The sequence below is a fragment of the Zymoseptoria tritici genome, chromosome 1 (assembly GCF_000219625.1).
Source record: "Zymoseptoria tritici IPO323 chromosome 1, whole genome shotgun sequence".
Lineage (NCBI taxonomy): Eukaryota > Fungi > Ascomycota > Dothideomycetes > Mycosphaerellales > Mycosphaerellaceae > Zymoseptoria > Zymoseptoria tritici.
The window spans coordinates 2,504,192-2,523,198 of NC_018218.1; the positions used below are offsets into that span (position 1 = coordinate 2,504,192).

At 54.5% G+C, this 19,007-nt stretch overlaps 5 protein-coding genes across 5 annotated transcripts; 2 read left to right on the top strand and 3 right to left on the bottom strand.

Annotated features, from left to right (window-relative positions):
* Window positions 1-30: 30 nt before the first annotated feature.
* MYCGRDRAFT_65923 (ATP-dependent RNA helicase) lies at window positions 31-1,724 on the bottom strand (the record flags this gene model as incomplete). Its single annotated transcript, XM_003857376.1, has 2 exons — window positions 31-1,219; window positions 1,272-1,724. 2 exons carry the CDS (start codon window positions 1,637-1,639, stop codon window positions 31-33), a joined length of 1,557 nt encoding a protein of 518 aa, XP_003857424.1.
* A 263-nt stretch (window positions 1,725-1,987) lies between these two features.
* MYCGRDRAFT_102352 (uncharacterized protein) lies at window positions 1,988-4,085 on the top strand (the record flags this gene model as incomplete). The annotated part of the gene is made up of 2 exons (XM_003856178.1): window positions 1,988-2,762; window positions 2,818-4,085. Coding segments are annotated over 2 exons (1,947 nt in total), but the record flags the coding sequence as incomplete, so codon positions are not given.
* A 1,528-nt stretch (window positions 4,086-5,613) lies between these two features.
* On the top strand, window positions 5,614-8,377 carry MYCGRDRAFT_107136 (uncharacterized protein; the record flags this gene model as incomplete). Its single annotated transcript, XM_003856179.1, has 1 exon — window positions 5,614-8,377. One exon carries the CDS (start codon window positions 6,362-6,364, stop codon window positions 8,012-8,014), a length of 1,653 nt encoding a protein of 550 aa, XP_003856227.1.
* Window positions 8,378-10,710: 2,333 nt separating this feature from the next.
* MgGpa1 (G-protein alpha subunit) lies at window positions 10,711-12,038 on the bottom strand (the record flags this gene model as incomplete). The annotated part of the gene is made up of 2 exons (XM_003857375.1): window positions 10,711-11,053; window positions 11,113-12,038. The coding sequence occupies 2 exons, from the start codon at window positions 12,036-12,038 to the stop codon at window positions 10,918-10,920; spliced, it is 1,062 nt and encodes a 353-aa protein (XP_003857423.1).
* Window positions 12,039-14,627: 2,589 nt separating this feature from the next.
* MYCGRDRAFT_107138 (uncharacterized protein) lies at window positions 14,628-17,381 on the bottom strand (the record flags this gene model as incomplete). The annotated part of the gene is made up of 1 exon (XM_003857374.1): window positions 14,628-17,381. The coding sequence occupies one exon, from the start codon at window positions 17,379-17,381 to the stop codon at window positions 15,039-15,041; it is 2,343 nt and encodes a 780-aa protein (XP_003857422.1).
* Between the last annotated feature and the right edge of the window lie 1,626 nt (window positions 17,382-19,007).

Here is a 19,007-nt window from a genome sequence, read left to right on the forward strand (position 1 = left end):
CTCTCGAACCATATACGCTCCTCCTGCCCTTTACATGCTGTCCATGGAGACGGCGTTGCGCGAGTTCTTCATCACCTGCTTGAGCAGCTTCTCGACATTATCCCAATCGGTAGTGTCGAGCTTGGTCGGCTCCACGCTGAAGTGCTTGCAGATCGCCATCAGAGCCTGCCAGCTACGACGGTCGTGCACGAAGCTGAGGGCAGCGCCGGTGCGTCCGAAACGTCCAGTGCGACCAATACGGTGGAGGTAGGTCTCGGCGTCAGGTTGACCATCGACGGTCTCTGGAATGTCGTAGTTGATGACCATTGTCACAGTCTGCACGTCAATGCCGCGGGACAAGACGTTGGTGGTGATGAGCACCTTGGCTTCGCCGGAGCGGAAACGAGCAAAGACCTTATCTCTGTTCTCACCTTCCAATGCACCCGTGAGCGAAGCCACCTTGTGTCCCTCTGCAGTCATGCGGCGCTCGATCTCAGCAGCGGTGTCGCGGCGCTTGACGAAGATAATTGACGATGCGATGGTCATGAGACCGTAGAATTTGACCAGAGCGGAGTACTTCTCCTCGTCGTTCTTGCAGTCGAGGTACATTTGCTTGATGCCCTTGACGGTGAGCTTCTCAACCTCGAGTGTGATCTGATTGGCATTGGCCGCGAAGACATCGGCGAAGCCTTTGACAATGTCGGGGAACGTGGCGGAGAACAGGACAATTTGCGTGTTCCTGGGAAGTTGCTGCTTGATGCGTTTGCACTGATCTCCCATGCCTTGGAGGTCGAGCATGTTGTCGGCCTCGTCGAGGGTGAGGACTTTGATGTTGCGGCTGTCGAGCAGGCGACGCTTTAGAAGTTCCATCACGGTGCCCGGAGTACCGACGACGATTTGAGCATCGACTTGTTGGTTGCGTGTGTTGACATTGGGAATAGCTTCGTGGATCTTCAGACCACTACCCTCCAGCATGGCACCCATAAGGGTAGCGACTGCAGCGATTTGCTTGGCCAATTCGCGTGTTGGAGCGAGCACAATGGCTTGTGGCTTGGAATTGGAGAGGTCCACGCGCTGGAGCATGTTGAGCACGAAGGCCGCTGTCTTGCCGGTACCAGACTGCGATTGGCCAATGAAGTTCGTAGCGGGTTCCTTCAGCAGCAATGGCAGAGCGCGCTCCTGAATCTTAGATGGCTGACGGAAATTCATCAACTTGAGGCCGGTTTGGAGTTCGGTTTTGCTATAGCATCGTCAGTAAATGCTTCGAAAGACGCGCATTGAGTGTCACCTACAGGTTCAACTCGTCAAAAGACTTGACCGAGTAGAGAGGATTGTTCGGATCTTCTTGCAGATCTGCCAGCTTCACGTTGACATCAAACTCCGGCTCGTCGAGTCCCTCCGAGCCCAACATCCAGGTGGTAGCACCATCTTTCTGCGTATCGTCCAAAGTCTTGCCGTCTGCTGCAGGGGCATCTGAAGCTGCTCCATTGGGAGGTGTGGTGGACTCGTCGGCCCAGCTGAATTTGCCGGGAGTGAAGCTGGCGGCGCTGGCGTTGGTGCCAGTTGTGTTGGGCTTCTCGGCGGACTTCTCGGTGGGTTCGGCGGAGATGGAAAGCTTTGAAAGCTCCGGCTCGGTGGAAGTTGGCTTGTCGTCCGACATGTCGACGGTCTGTGGGGTGAGAATCGGCGCGGTTGCCGGTTGTTTTGACTTTCTGTCGGAGCGAGTGTGCTTGGTGCAGCGCAATGATTTATTGCAGCTGAATGAATGTAGACCAGAGTCGTCTGACAATGGCAGATGAGAATAGCGACGTGATTGTTTGTGACGATGTTGTTGTCGAAGGTGGGAGAGATTAAAAGTTGAAGATGCATTCGGAGACCCCTCCATCGAAAACGGGACGGCGGGGCTCCCGCAGAGCCTCAATCCCCACCAGGACCAAGCCCGGATGTTGCGTGGCAGTGAAGTGGGTCCTCTTCCATCACTGCAGTCACGACGTCCTTCCGGTAAGGCACACGACGGCCAATACAAAAATCACCGAGCGGATCATGTGGTGGCATTGAGCGTCTTTTATCAGCGACGGCCGGTTGTCGTTCCTCTGCACATCATGGCTGAATTGGAAGTCAATCCCCAACTTGGGATCGAATTGAAAGATGGCTTTAAGCCAGTCAATGCGTGGGTGGGAGGTGGAATCGCATGGCTGGATGACATGCAACAATTCTACCGGGAACGAAGTGCGATCGAGAAGGAATATAGCCAGAAGTTGAGTGCGTTGGCGAAGAAGTACTTTGAGAAGAAGGCCAAGAAGACCAGCGGCCTCAGTGTTGGCGACACTCCTACAGTTACACCCGGTTCCCTCGAGAGCGCTTCGATGACTACATGGACTGTTCAACTGACGACGTTGGAGAATCGAGCCGCCGAACACGATCGATTTTCGAACCAACTGGTATCCTCCCTGGCCGAACCTCTGAAACACCTGGGCTTGAAATATGAGGACCTGCGGAAACAGCACGCCGAGTACGCGAGCAAGTTGGAAAAGGAAAGAGATGCGAATTATGCGGACTTGAGAAAGGCAAAGAGCAAATACGACAGTGTCTGTCAAGAAGTGGAGAACCGAAGAAAGAAGACGGAGAGCAGTTTCGACCATGGCAAGGCAAAGGCACAAACTGCGTTTCAGCAACAGCAGGGCGAGATGCGGAATGCAAAGAACTTGTACCTGATCGCGATCAATGTGACCAATAAGCAGAAGGAACGATACTATCACGAGTACGTTCCAGAGCTGATCGATGTAAGCTACCAAATTTGAAGGCATCGAATTGCAGGACAAGTACTGACTATGCAAGTCCCTACAAGCTCTGGCGGAGACCAAGACTGCAGCTCTGAACAATCTGTGGTCGACAGCAGCTTCGCTGGAAACACAAGTTCTCACTCGATCGACGCAGCTGCTGGAACATTTATCGACGGAAATTCCACGCAACAACCCTGTTTTGGACAGTATGATGTTCGTTCGACACAATGCGTCTCCGTGGCAGGATCCACCAGACTTTGCATTCGAGCCATCACCAGTTTGGCTCGACGACGATGTGATGGCCTCGGACCCTATGAGCAAGACCTTCCTTATGAACATATTGGTCAAGTCAAGAGCACAAATGGGCGACTTCAAGCGCGAAAGCGACATGAAGCGGCGGGAGGTTGACGGCGCAAAACGGGTACGACAAGCGATCCGAGAGGGCAAGGATAAGCGGGATGAGGTCGAAGTGGTGCGGTCTCAATTCGTGCACCAAAGCGCGCTACACGAAGCGGAGAGAAAGAGGATTTCAGCAGAGGTAGAGGTCAGCACGATTTTGGCAGGAGTGGGCGATGTATCCGTGGGAGCTCGCAATCACACGTTCAAGAACCAAACCTACAAGATCCCCACAAGTTGCGACTTGTGCGGCGATCGACTCTGGGGTCTGAATGCAAAGGGCATGAACTGCGAAGAATGTGGTTTCACCTGCCATACGAAATGCGAGCTCAAAGTCCCAGCAGACTGTCCAGGAGAACTCACCAAAGAGCAGAAGAAGGCCGTCAAAGCTCAACGACAAGCCGCAGCACAAGCCCAGGCGTCCGCGCCAGCCGCTGCTCAAAACGGCCACTCCCACGGCAGCGCTGCACCAGGCCTACAACGGAGTGACACCATGGGCTCAATGAACACCCTCAGCTCCGGCTACGCCGCGAGCGCCAAGCGCAGCGTCTCCGGCATGACTATCGACGAAAGCGGCCCACCTCCCGCCGCAGCAGGACCTCCTCCCATCAATCGTCCGCGCGTCATGGCACCGCCACCATCCCAATATCTCACTAGCAATGGCGGCGCGGCGGAAGAACAACACGGCAAAATGCTATACACCTACCAGGCCAACGGCGAAGGCGAAATTTCCATCACCGAAGGCCAGTCTTTCATCCTCGTCGAACCAGACGACGGATCAGGATGGATCAAAGTCCGACCTACTTCCTTCGGCGCCGTGCCGGGTCTCGTACCGAGCAGCTACGCTGAACTCGCCCCGCCTGCACCACCTTCCAAGCCTCCACTCGGCGACGATCGTCCGACGTCCGCAGCCGCCTCCGCGTCAAACGTCAGTCTAGCGGGTTCCGACACGCCTAGCACGACGGGCAAAAAGAAGCAGGGACCTGCTGTCGCGCCGAGAAGAGGCGCGAAGAAGGTCAAGCATGTGGTGGCGCTGTATACGTATGCGAAAGGAGGGGAGGGCGAGACGGATATGGAGGAGGGCGAGAAGATGGTGCTCGTGGCGGGCGATTCAGGGGATGGGTGGGTGGAGGTTGAAAGTCTAGCTGGGAAGGGCGTTGTGCCAGCGAGTTGGGTGAGGGATGTTTAGAGGGTGGCACGGTGTACGGGCTATTCGCGTTGAGTTGGTTGGAGTTGATGATTGATGATTGACATTGGCGATGCATGTCGGCATTGGGTGTGTGCCTTGTGAGAGACTTGTTCGGACAATTTGTGCATGGCGGCAGCTTAGGATAGCAGAGCGTGGGTCGAGCACACGATACTGCAACTACAACAGTATTGGAACCTTATGCTTTGATATGCATAGGATGCATCCTCGCAACCGGCACCGTGATGATGCTGGTGGCATGGGAATGTCTCCAGTTAGACCGGTGAATATGGATCTCTTTGCGCTGTGCCGGAAGTGGTTTTGCATGTCTGCAGTTGTCCCCGAAGTGCAGAGCAAAAGAGAGTGCTTGCAGGCTGCTGTACAACCACAAGCAGATATGTATAGCTCTTTAGATCGTAGCACAACCTACACTCCACTGTGCAGACAGTGACAGCACATCCCTGGTCGAGCACTTGGTTGTGCATGCAAGCTCGCGATTGTATTGGCACGCACTTGTCCAGCCATTTTGAAGAGGATGGCCAGTCATGTCTTGCGCAGCTGCAGGTTGGAACATCCGTGCGACTAGGGCAGACATAGACGAGGCTTTTGCGACCCGTGTGATGCAGTTCCCTTGTTCATAATGTGTCCTCCTCCTTCGCCTCCTTCGCGTCTCTTGCACCGGAGACGACGGGAGACTGCACTGTCAGACACTCCCGTCATGTACAGGTGGTTATAATTACGATCGTTTGTTTGGTCGTGTGCCTCAAGTCCAACCAGCAATGACCAAATGACATGCACGAAATAAGCGCCGTGATGATGTTGGTGGCTCTAGCCTCTATTCTAGCGGCACGCAGGGCTCCGCTCCCGAAGCCGACGATCAACCCCTTTGCGACGGCGGAAGGCTGGACGAAACATCTGAAACGATGGGATTGATGTTCACGGTTCAGCACGGGCAACATGTCTGTCCATCATTCACCAAGCACTCGACATCACGTTCCATTCATCAATAGCGTGGATGGGACGTGATGATTGGATGCATGCAGTGACGAAGAGAGGATGAATGTGTTGGAGTTGATTGGATCAGGGGCGGATGCACTAAGGTGTCCTGTCCTGTGAAAGCGAGAGAAGAGAGGGTCTGCCCTGGGGTGGTCTGTGTGCTTGCTGCGGCTGGTCGAGGTGGCTTGCTGCTTGTCTCGCTCCTGCCTGCCTGAAATCCATCATCCCGGCCGGACGTCGCTTTTTTGTCCCCATCTCTTCCAATCTCCAGACCTCACCGCCATCATTCCTTCTCCCCTTTGACTACCGTCCTTTGCTGCTCGCCGTCCGTCCGTCCGTTGCACTTCGCTTTGCATCCCATTTCGTCGCATTCGCCATCACCACCTCCGCCCCGCCCGCCTTCGTTTTCACCCACGCTCGATCGCGCCCCTGATCCGGTTCCTCTGCCCTCCTTCGATCCACCCACCGCCGACTGCAGACAAATCGACGCGAGTCTTTCCACGTCTCCACCAGAAAACGCGTGTCGAGCACGCCTGCTTGCGAGACCTCCACACCGGAAGAGAGACTTGTGCTGCGCCCGTGCACTGTCACGCTTCGACCTGTAACGACCACATACCATAATACTTTACACCTCGCTCCATCAACGCGACACCTCTCGGCACAACACACCCGCCGAAGGTCATCAGCTATCATAAACTCGGAAGAGGACTTTTCATCTTTCGACGGCAATTTGCGACACGAGTCGAACTCATTGTCGCGGCGACTGGCTTCTCCGACTTTCAAAGAGGCCTACTATTCTGTAATCTTGTAATTTTCACGACCGTCCTTTGTTCGACCGGCTTAATTTAGCAGCCCGACGAAAGACACCGCTACGGACTGCATCCGCACGACCTGCTTCTCCTGAGACTCTCGCCAGTCTCATCAGCTGCGATACTCGCCGCATCACCTTTTGCTTTTTTCCACCAACGCATTTCACGACATCAGCACTTTACGCATCTCAGGATCCCACGACCTGAACAACATGAGCATTGGCACTGGCGGTCTTGCTCAAATGACTTACAACAATAACAACACCACCGGCAACGGCTTCTCCTCCAACGCCATCGGTCTCCCGGGTTCTGGCTTTGCTGGACGTGGCCCACGCCTCAACCCCAAAAGGCTGAGCGTCGCCCTTCCCCCCAAGGTCGCTCCCATCAATGAGGACTCGGTCGACAACCCGACTCCTCGCACGAGCCGCTCGCACCTGCTTGCAGGTCTGCGCACTCAGCCGAAGACTCCAGTAGTCCCGGCTTCCGCTCCTTACCACCAGTCCCAGCATTCCGCCTCCGACATCTCCTCTTCCCAGTGGGCAGATCAGACTTATGGAGGTCATGTCCGCGGCCAGACCGTCCCTCACAGTGCTACCGGCACTGGATTCGACTTGCCCAGTCAGTACGCCATGAACGCGGCGCGCCAGATGTACGCCCTTCCCGAACAGGTCCTCGCGCCTCCATCGGTCTACGAGCAGGAAGAGATGGATCCCAGTGTTCTCCAGCAGATGCAGATGCACAGCATGTTTCTTGCCCAGCGCCAGCAGCAATTGCAGCAACAGCTTGCGAACATCACCGCGGCCACACAGACCATGGGTTTGCATGGTAACGGTAACGGCAACAACCAGCGAACTTCTTACCACCAGCATCAGGGCTCTATGGGCTCGCAGAACTTCTACCCTCTTCAGCTGCAGCAGCAGCAGCAGCAGATGCCGGCTCCAATTGAGGTTCCTGGTCAACCTGGAGTTTACCTTGTCTACAATGCTGCGATTCAAGGGTACACATACGCTGTCGATCCGAACTTCCAGCAGGCTCACCAGAACTTCTCCCCCGTCCAGCAGACGCAGCATCAGCAGCAGATGCCCAACGCATTCGCACCAGCTCGTTATGGATCACCGAACGGCGCCTCGCCTCCAGCCACTGAGCGCTCCACTCCAATCAACGGTCGCTCTTTCACACCACCAAAGAATGCTGGCACTCCACCAACCACGCTCGAGTATGTTGAGCCATTGCCGCCACCATCTGCTACCGCCTTCCGTCGCGGTCACAAGAAGGCGTCTTCTCTTGCCATCAATCCATGTTCCAACGTCAGCGACGGTCCCAAGACCTCTTCCAATGCTGTCTTCGGCTCCCAACGTTCGGTCTTCCCACCTACTCCCATGACTGGTACCTTTGGCCCCGGAGCCGCCCGCGCCGGAGAGCATCCCATCCGCCAGCCACGAGGACCTCCACCGCTGGAGGAGCTTACCGCTGCTCCCACCAGCCAGATGGAGGGAAGCAAGAACTTTGCGACCCGCCAACGCCGTCGTGCTCTCGACAGCTTGATGAAGGCCGGTGGCGCTCGTCGCGGTGCATCCTGCTCGTCTGGCGGTAGTCCCACCAGCGAGCGCGACGATGCTGCATCTTTCGGGAGCAACGGAAGTCGCAAGATGAGTCCGATCGGATCGGAGATGAAGGAGAAGCGCGGCAGCCAGGGTTCCGCCGATGGCTACTTTGCATTGAACTCGGCATCTAGCAGCGAGAACGACGACTGGAAGCAGCCGCCGACTCCGGCGACGCCTTCTGCGCGTGGCGATGGGGATCGCAAGAAGATGATGATGGGTGTGCTTAATGCTGCTGAGAAGAGGAAGACCTATGTCTTTTAGATTGGCGAAATGACACGGATTGGCAACGAATGGGAATGACCAGATTGGATTTTGATCGGCGATAGATGCATTGGGGAGGGAACGAATGGGAGAACGAAAACCATATTCGAGTATGAACTCGGCCACCGCGTACCGCAGTGCGGCGTGTGGTGGCAGGAGTTCTATGTTCTATTCTGTGCATATTTACACATTGGTTGAACCACAACATTATCTTATCGGAAGGGAAAGGGAGATGGAGGAGAGGAGAAGGAAGGGGTGCACTATTGGAAAGAATCGGAAAGGAGTGATATGAAAGTCTGAGAAGACAGACCGACAGAGAAGAATGCACATTACGGCCGATTATGAAGATTCAAATTACTTTACACCTTACTTTTGATCTTCTCCACTTTCTCCTCCTTTTGATCGGTCCTATTCTTGCCTCCCGTACTAAATTCTTTGGTCGAAGATCTGGCGCAGGTAATATCGGAAGAACATTCGCTTTAGATTGCTCGCGTTCAAGGTGAGCTTCGTTGAAGGTTCCGGCGGCTGTGCAGTCAATAGGAAGAAGTGGGAGAGATGTGCCTCTTCATCGAGATTGAAGCCAATTCGTGGGCAACGCGTGATCTACGTATCGAACGCGACAGGAAACCTGAAGAAAATCTATGGTTCTGACGTGTTGGGAGCCAAAGCCAAAGCGCATGCGCATCAAGGTGAAGGGTGTGGTCTCACAAAGGAAAGAAGAAGGGAGGAGCTAACTCGACAGCTGGCTGTGCACGATGCTGAGACGCGACAACGGACAGATTCACACTCGGGCTCAAGGCCTGTTGGGCATTGAAGCACAGAGGAAGATACGTTGTTCAGACTGCAGACTGCGATGAGAAGCAGACATCGATTGTCTTACACGACGCCGTGATGCAATAGTCCAACTCCAGAGAAAATAAATGGTCCTGCAACGCCAATGAATTTTCAATATCCTGCCGCCTCATGCAAAGCCCTGCTTGACCTCCAAGGACATCGAGAACAGGATCCTCCCATCGAGAAACCATTGTGCATGCCCTCTAGTCACGCCGTCCATTGGCGCATTTGCACTTTCCCTTTTTGCTAATGGGTAGAACAAGAGTCAGCATTTCGCAACTTTTTTCTCCTCCAAACGACAGTCAGGAAACTCGACAAAAGGGCCAATCGTACCAAGTACATCTGCCCGCCCTGTTGTTGCGGCCTTGCGACTCGCCGTCTGTGCCGGTTGTTCCGCTCTGCTGAAGAAGTGTCGCGTTAGTGGCAGGGTCGAAGGAGGGAAGGAACGAAGAGCATACCGCGACCATGTGGGCGATGACTCCGACGGAGACGGCGGTGGCCGCGATGATGGAGCCCGTCTTCATTGTTGGTGGTGGTGATGGGTAGACTGCCGGTTACGCGGAGAGATATGGATTTCTGGTCGGTCGGAGGGTAGTAAGTGCTTGAACTTGGAGGAAGCGGTTGGAGCGTATCCTACTGGCGGTCTTATACAATAACTCCATCTCGCAATGACGACTTCCAGTAAGAATCGTCGTCAGGCAAGAACCGTGCGAACGCCAGGGTCCAGGCGTTTCGAGCAGAGGGAAGTTCCTGGCTTGTATTTTCTCGTGACGGCGTTGCAGCTGCATCAGGACCAGAGGGTTCACGAAGCTAATGAGATGACATGATGAGAGCCATCAAGACTCACAGTCTCGAAGATCGAGCACCTTCTCGTCCGTTTCAAAGCCCATCATGAGCCCAGCTTTGAAGGGTTGGCCTGGCCTCAGCACCTGAGCACTGATTCTTGATCGGAGAGGCAGTCCGGAGCGAAATTGAGGAAAGCGAGGGTGTCCGCGAATAGACCCGACGTGCGATCAGATGGCCAGCGCATTCCAAATGCGTCTTTGATCCTCCTGACACAGACGTGCGACACAGACGTGAAGTGTAGCAGGAACGTAGTTGACGTGTCGCAGAGTAGACCCTGAATTGGATATGGCGTAGATGCGGAGATGACAAGGTCAAGGTACTTTGTCGGTATTTTGAGAGACATGAGCATCGGTAGATGCGAAGCCAGATGTCCGCCGACTCAGATTCTGTCCCAGACGTTGTTAGTCTGCTGCCTGGCAGACAGGCCAACCGATGGGTGACCTCCGCTTGCGATGAAGGCCCCAGCTAAGCCAGCTGCGCAAGCCCAGACGCGGTAGGCGGCTGTTCAACATCGTTCCCTAACCCCAATGCCATCCGCAGAGAGAGCTTCAGAAAGCCGGTGAGCAAGCCGCGAGATACGTCTATCCGTTTGCAGATAAAGGCCGCAATGCCGAAAGAAGATACCTGAGCAGGATCAACAGAGGGCAACAAGTTACGCATGCTAGTGAAAAGGACTAGGGATATACTCTCTCTCTCACACGGCCATCGGAAGCCGTCCATACCCGTCCGCCCGCGTCCATACCACTTCTTTTGCCTCCAGAAGAGCACCAGAATTTTTCCTTCGACCATCTCTCGCACTGCCCGTGCTCTCGAACCCGCCACCCCACATATCATGAGAATCTTCAGATCGTCTCCCTCGACCATCCTCCTTCGCACGAGCAATGGAAACAATAAATCTGCTCGCAGCGCTAAATAATGCCCGGGGCAAAAGAAAAACAGCGAGACGTCTCCTTGCGCCTCGCGAAAACGCCGCATTCCGGTTTGGTATCCATAATGTTCTTCGACCTTCATTCCTTGGGTCCCATTGGAGTGCGGAGGACTTTGTGTATTTGTGTATTTGCGTGAGTGTTGTGTGAGGGAAAGAATCTGGCCACCAAGTTCTCCATGGCACAGAGTCCACACTGGGCACGGCTCGTGCTGATCCTGGGCGTACTCGAGTGCGCGGCCTCCTCAGCTGTGATGGTCTCACCACCACTCAAGATTGATTCACAAGACACGGCTGATTATATCAGTCCGCACATGCGCAGGTTCTCTTGAATGATGATGTCGTTGACTGCCGCCATGACGAATCGTATTTGCATCGTATCGGTCGCACATGTGAAGTGGGTGTAAATTTGCTTCGTTGGGTGTTGGTTGAGTCTGAGAGGCACGTTAGCAGTCATAATCGCAGCGATTTCTCCCATGTCAGCAGCACTCACGATACGAATCGGTTCAAAATGTAGTCGCAGGCCGCGCCATAGTCCTGTCCACCTTCGTAGTCTGGGAAGTAGTTCTTCATCGGAGACACCGGTAGCTTTTCCTTGAATCGATCGATCTTGTTCAGGAAGAGAATGATGCTGGTCTTGGTGAACCATCGGCTGTTGCAAATGGAGTCGAACAGAGTCAAGGCTTCCTGCATCCGGTTCACAGTCTCATCCTCGAACAGAAGTTGGTCATATTCGGAAATGGCCACCAGGAAGAGAATCGTTGTGACATTCTCAAAGCAGTGTATCCACTTCTTTCGCTCGGATCTTTGTCCACCGACGTCAAACATGCGATATGTCAAATCTCCAATGATGAAAGTCGTCTCTGTGATTCCAGTCGTCTTGACACGGGAGCGAAGGACGTCGGCGTCGGAAGGAATGTATGTCGGCGAGGCAATGGTGTCGATCGAGTCGAAGTAGTATTTCGCACTGTCGTTGAGTTGATATTCTCGGCTTCGCTGAAAAGCAGCCTGGACGCCAGCGTCTGACCACAGAGTCTTGATGGCTTGACCGACCTCCGGTGGGAGAACATCGCCTTCAATTTGCGCCGGTTGCATGAAGATGGTCTGTACGTGGTACTCGGCTCGCTGATCATCCAATGGCAATTCTAAGCTCTCCATGGCCTCTAGTATGACGCGCATGGATTGCACAGTATTGGAAAAGATGATCTCGCGGAAGCTCTCTCGTTCGTCACGCGAGTATCCACCCTCGTGAATGAGCTTCATCTGTTTGAGTATCGTTGATTTGCCCGATTCTCCTGCACCCAATAGCAGCATCTTGATCTCATTCCGGAGATTCATCTTGTCCCTCTTCAACTGATTCTCAATCTCTTCATTGCGTTGCTTGCCCTCCTTGGACTCTGAACTCTGACCGCAACCCATCTTGACGTGTAGTAGCGCAGCGACGTGCGCAGGAGATGGCGGATGTCGCGATTGATTGTCGGCAGGCGAGGTGTAAGAGCTTCAAGCGTAGAAGAGACGTATATCGGTTTTGTGTCGTGGTTCGGGTCGAGTGATCAAAAGGTCTACATTATTAACGTCAGCAATGTTGTCTTTTCATGCGCCGGTCTGCTGATGGTTCGCATGAAGATCGCAGCCATCGCGGCCGCCTGACCGTCGGAACTGCATCTCTCCAGACTGCTGCAATGGCCGACGCAGCTGCCAATCCAAAGCGAGAAGCATCGCGACAGACGGTCGAGTGAGCGACCCGGTCATCCCAGCGGCGACGGCTCGGCACAGATGCAACCCTCAGGGACCCGGTATTTCTTGTCTCGAACTCACCTGCAGAGCCCACTGCGCGGAAGGAAGACGGCCAGAAGGTGCACTGGTGCAGTTGACTGCTGGTTTCAGGTGTCAGATGCGGCGGCCGGAATTTCCCTTCGATATCCGTCGCGGGCAAAGAGGCTGACAGGCGGTGTACGGGATCGCGGCGAGGGTCGCGACGTGTGACGGCAGCAAGTCGAAGGGGCGGCGAGGCAGGGAGCAGTGCCGCCGGGAGTGGATGGCGATGCGGGAGAGCCAAAGGTGGGCGTGAGAAACACAAAAGGTGAGGTTGGAGGAGCGAGGCAAGGAGAACTCCGGATTGGTGTCGCGCACAGTAACTTTGGTAGGCCGGTGGAGTAGATCGGCGTATCCGTCCACAAGCAGTGGTCCGCTATTGCGCTTTGGCCAATGAAAGTGACGAAGCTAGCGGGCTGGGGTTCTCTTGGTGCTGATGATGTTTCTTGCTCTCTTTCTCTTCTTGTCACGGGAGGAAGAACGGACAAATCGCGAGGCAAGTGCGAAGAGTGGCAAGGCGGGGACCGGGCAGAAAGAGGAAAAAGGGAGGAAGGGACGTTTGGCGCGAGTCTGGGAGGGGAGGAAGCGGAGCGTTGTGCGATGGGAGTGAGGGATGGGGGCTGGCCGGGTTCGGTAGTGGGTAAAAGAGTGCAGGGTTGTGCCTCCTCGCCCAGCATGCGTGGTATTCGCGAGAATTGACTGGCCAGGCCACTTGAATAGATGTATATTCTCATATAAACGACAGGACGGAGGTCGAATGGGTTCGAGGTGCTGCAGTCGAAATGTCTTGACCGCGAGTTCGTTGTTCTTCTCTCTCCCTCCCATCGCCATGGACTTATTGGCCCAAAATCAAATCTCACCACAGCGTAGAGTCTAGCACTACTAGTAGGGCTTCTCTCCGACCGAGTCTTCCAATCCTCGTCTCAGCATCATCACGGGCACAGGAGCTCCTGATTGAGCTGCGGGTGCGACAAACACAGCACACACCAACCCTGGCCTGGTGCTGCTTCCCGACCGCCCCATCCCAGCCTTCACTGATTTGATGCCACTTTTCGCTCCAACCGAGCAATTGCACCACCATGCGTCGATGATGTCTGCCAATCCCGCCGCCCGCCGTCAGAGAAGGACAGCGGCCGGCGCAGAGGCGTATATGTGTGTACTGGCCATGTATACCTGAAGAGCTCCGTGAACGTCGGAACGTTTGGAGAGATTGTCCGACAACCTCTCCCCCCGGCTGTACCATCCCGAACCCCCAAACGAACATGCCGAGAACGGAGATCGACAAGTCGACATCACATTCGCCAAACTCCCAAAATCGAAGACGCATACACGCGTCCTCACAGTCACTGACTGAGACAGAGGCGCCAGCCTCACCCAGTCGCTTGGGACGTCCACTTGTGGTGCCACGCAGCCAGCGTTCGTCCTACGCTCGCTTTGCTTCGTGTGTGTCGCCATCCGTGCCAGTCGAAACAATGATCGTGAGAGCTGTCTCTACGGGTGACGTTTCCGATCGTTCGCCAACCTTTAAAAATAGAGAGTGCCGTCAATGCCCAAGTCTCGTTTCTCCGGCCCGAACTTTGACTCTTTTGACGAGTTCCAGTCTCGATTGCTCGAAGTATCAAAAAAGAGGACGGAGCAGAAATTGCGATCGCAGCCAGCTTGTGCTCTTTGAAGAGCGAAGAGCCAAAGTTCAAGAGACCGCTCCCACAAGTTCGAGCCTTCGAGGTGACGTCTACATTATTTAAATGCCCTTCGTGCATCACACTGTGCATCGTTTTTGAAACGGTTGTTCTCGTCTCAAAGTCGCCGGGCCAGCCAATCTGGACAGTGAGAGCAACAGTACATCCAACTAGAGATCTTCACGCAGGGTAATGGATATCTAACAAGGATGATCGGTGTCCTGCTCCCTCTAGTGTATCATCACATGACAATGACAATCTATTAAGCCTGGAGGTGCTCAATCTCCCAGGTCAACCTGGTCATCGCCGAGAATCGCAAATCTTGTGCGATTTGTTGACGGTTTTGTGCGACTTCGGGAGCGACAGGGATCGTTCGAAGGTCGTCCCGATTCGGGCTTTGATGTCGAGAATGGAACGGATGGTCACGATGTACGAAGGAAAGCGAGATATATCGTGAACACTGATCTTGCAATTCCTAGGCCTTAAGCAGATTTAAGGAGTAGCAACATTAGCCGACAGTTTGCTTCGCTCACGAATGCTGTCCTCATTCTCCTGGTTTCCTCCCGACTCCTCCACCCTCCACCCGCTCTAATGATGGCTGAGAAGGACGATAATGTACAACAAAAACGAGACTGGGTATCGACAAGCAGAACTTCTCTTAAACACAATGAGGCCACCAAAACGGAGAAAATAGGAAATCATCCTCCACAGCCCGGTCGTGACCAAGGCTAGAGATATGATGGATGCGATGCGATGCAACGCCGATGAGGCGTACGGTGGAATGTAGCGCACAAATGCAGCAGATTGGAAGATTCGTTCGAAGAAGTCCGGCTCTCCCTCGAGGAACGAGTGAGATAAAGTGCTGTTAATGTCGGAAGTAGAGCGAATGTGGTCGTTGACGGTGTGCAGGTTTTTCCTGGAAGATCTACGCCATCATCGGATTGATGAGCCGGGTCGTACGTCGTTCAGCCATCAACTGTCGACGATCAGACTGACCATATGGACCCAATGCCGTGCCCGTCGTGGGCGGTCCTTGCTGTCGATGCTGCGACCGCATGGCATAGAGCGCGTGACGTTCACAGTACACTTTCGACTGGATCTCGAAGTAGTCGTCCACCAACACTTGGCGACAGTCACTACACGTGAAACACCTTGGATGATATTTGCGATCCGTGGTGCCGTAGCGCGTGGAGCTTGTTGTCTCGAGATACTGGCCTTCAATTCCGCGATTGCAACCGTGACACAGCGAACCGTTCTGTTCGTGGTAATGGTGCTCGCAGTAAGGCTCGTTGTTGATGACGTAAAAGTCGGCGGTGACGAAGGGTTCCTGGCAGGAGCGGCATACGAAGCAGGCTTTGTGCCAGCGGCCGGTGAGACGGCCGTCGGCGGCCTTGACCGATTTGCCTTCGATCATTTGGCCGCAGCCGCGACAATTCGGCTTTCTTGTCCTTGGACGAGATGGCTGTTGGCCTGCTGTGTGAGTCGGCGCGGGTGATGGCGTTCGCGGGATGGAGTCGCCGAAAGTGCCAAACTCTGGACTCGGGCTGAGAGCTGGTGAGAGTTCGCCAGCGCTGGTCGTGGAGGAGAGCGCCAGATGTGGAGGTAACGGAGATTTTGTCGTGGCCAGAGGCTGAAAGCGTTCGTAGGTCGAAGATTGCTGAGATCTTTGATCCATTGGAAACTCCTGCGACGTGTTCGAGGTTCCTGCAGCTCGTGGCGGCCATTCCCTTGGGGATGAATTGCTCGTAGGCGCATCCCGCGGTGGCGAGTTTTTCGGAGATCTTGGCCTCGCAGGCATTTCCGCCCGCAGACCTGGCTTGATGGGGTTACGGACCTTCAATCCGCTGACATGCATGTTTTCATCGTCGGCAAACTCGGGAAGATCGAAGTTGAGGGGAGAGAATGTGCCCATGCTGCTTGCAGCGGAGCTCGGTGGGCTTGCCACGCTGCTTCCGCTGTGCTGTGTGGATGTTGCAGATGATCCAGATTCCGAAGGAGTGTGAGCTTTGTAATACCGGGTCTCCTGCGTTGGTTCGGGCGCTGGCGGAGATTCCTCCATCGAGTGATCCATCTGCTCACCATTTTTGTTGGCATCTCTCGGAGACGAAAGTTCTATTCGCGGCATGGAGAACTCCGGAATCACATTCGCCGCCAACGATTCCTTTCTTTTCGGAAATCTCAGCGGCGCCTCATATCGCACCTCCGTCAATGTCTCGATCGGACTTGGCTCGTCTAAAAATTCTTCGGGCTCGTTGAAGAACTCTTGAGGAACATCCTCGGGAACATGCTGCTCCGCTTGTTCAGGCGTAGGCACCGGCGCGATGAAGGACAGTGGTCCCGTACTCAATTCGTCCAGATCCTCGGGTGAAAGAACATCTTCCGACGTCCTGGCTGGTCGAGGAGGTGGGGTCTTCTTATCGTTGGTCGATTTCTCCATTGTATCATCTGAGGATTGCAAGGGAGTGTTTAGTCGTTTCTCTGAGTCCGTCCCGCTTGCTTTTGAACTGCCTGATCCCTGGCGGCGAACGGCATCGAATGGACCGCTTTGCAGCGAGTTTAGCTTCTGCAGCACGTTCTCCCCCGCTTGAAAGCCCGGACTCTTCGGTTGCATATCGTATGGTCCTGGCTCCAAAGTTTGACATTGGTCCAAGCGTGACGCTGAGCGAGACGGCGCCCGATCTCCTCCGATCGGTGTCATGCGCCCGCTGCTGGGAGAAGATCGTCCAGTGGGCGTGGGAGTAGACGTTGGAAAAGGCGGGAATGCACAGTCAAGATTTGATGAATAAGGCGGGCTTGGTGGTCGATTGTCGTACTGGCTGAGCATTGGCGTAGTTGCGCTGCGACCTGGGACAGGTCGGTCTCCTGCTCTGCTTTCATAGCGAGCGCTCATAGGTGTTGGGATTGTGGGAGCACTGATTCCACCAAGCCTGTTGGCAGCTTCCGAATCGATATTCAAAGGAAGTAACCGAGCTTGTTTCCTGGAAGTTGTGGTCGTGGTCGGTGGAATGATGTCGCTCTGTGGCATCGGCGGATGAATCACTGTAGGCGCTCGACCACTGATGCTCAATTTCCTCAACTTCAAGCTGCTCATGCTGAATGTTCTGCTTTTGGACCGTGTGGGCGCAGGCGGCGAAGCCGGACCTGGTGTGCAAATGTGATCGCCCATAGCTGCTATTGCGATTTCTGCACCGCAGCCTGAGCATGTAATCGATGGTAGAATGCTGACCGGTCGGTCGCCCTGGACAGATGATCCAACGGCCAGAGCCATGTTGGCGATAGTTCCGTATCCTGTTCGAAGCCTGCAAAATTATGTATCCGTCTATTGTTCTCCACTATCGCATTGCTCTTCGATGCCCATCCAGCTTCGGCCCAAAGCTCGACTTTCACGCGTTTCAGGTGTCCTGATCTTCCTCCTCGAGATGGCAAGGTCGCAATGGGTTGATGTTGATTCCAGAGAGCTTCTCGGTATATCCAGTCCGATCCAAGCAAAAGTCTTGAAGATGTCAGAGACGACGTCGATGTAGAACAGACACACTCAAGCCTAAGCGCAGATCAAAGCAAAGCAACGTAGGATAGGCAATGAACAGGAGCGAGCCAGCGAAACGCTAAACGAAGGTTGGGGAGCGGGAGACCAAGCGCGCACAAAACGATGGCTAAGGCGCGTCCGGAGAATAGGCTAGAGAGGGGAGAAGTGATGATGTGCCTCAGGGTTGTAGCGTATCCGAACGGAGGCGTCGGTCAATGGTCTTGCTTGGCCCACGGCGGTTGGTCAGAAGAAGTCTTCCGCCGCGCTTGTCGAAATTACTGCAGCTTGGGTGAGGGTGCAAGGGGTCGCGTGCGGTGGGGTTTCTTTTGGTGATGGGCTGAATGCACAGAGACATTTCTCAAGCTCATCACATTGCTGAGCTGGAGCTCGTCGTAGGCGCCGTCGTCACGCATTCCTCTGTCACTGCGCGCGACGTTCATGTCGTGCACCGCAATGGCATTCATCAACAGACCCAGCATCCCCTGTGTCGGTCGCAGCGGAAGGTCTCGCAACTCGCAAGTCATGCCATGGCGACCATGGCGACCCTGTGGGATGGGAAAGACACAGCACGAGCCGCTCCCAGGCTTGTCGTTCCCATGTTCGTTCGCTTGTGAGTGGAGATTTGGCGGAGATTTCGAAGTTCCTCATCACGGCACGACAGGGCTCTGACCCGGGCGTGGTCCGACCGTTGGACTGACCGCAATCCGCCCAATCATCAGTCGATACCCCTACTTCACCTCACTTCCTCATCGAGAAGTCGCGCAGCCACGGCGAAAGACAATAGAATTCATCACTACGCGCTGCAAGTATCGTTTATGCAATAAACAAATGCAACGACCTGACTCGAGCGCAGCCCTATGGACCGATCCAAATACCAGTGAAATCAACATCGACAGCACGGTGCTGCTTCAGCAATCAGCATCGGTTCAGCGCTAGGAGTAAGCGCCAATGTATTGGGATGAAGTTGTCATGATCCTTCAACAAAGTCTTCAGGGCCTGTACCTAGACAGAAATCGGGCAGTACGCAGATATTGAACTGTCCTGTTTCAGCATCATGCACGACGTTTTTGTATCCAAGAAGTCAAGACATGATGAGAAGGGCGCGAGTGTGGACTCTCGATGACTCGAGCTCTCATGACATGACAGCTCGAACGCCGTCTGTGCTGCAACAACTCTCGAAATATCACTCGGTAGCAAGCATCTCTCCATGCAAGCGTTATCATCGCATGGGCATGCCATGCTCTCTTGCGTAGCACGGCGAAACTCCCGCTTTGACAGGCAGTGGACACTCACGATCCCCACGTTCATGAACCAAGCTGACGTGATAGTGATCCTCAGGTCATCAGCTGATCGCTCGACTATTTGCGC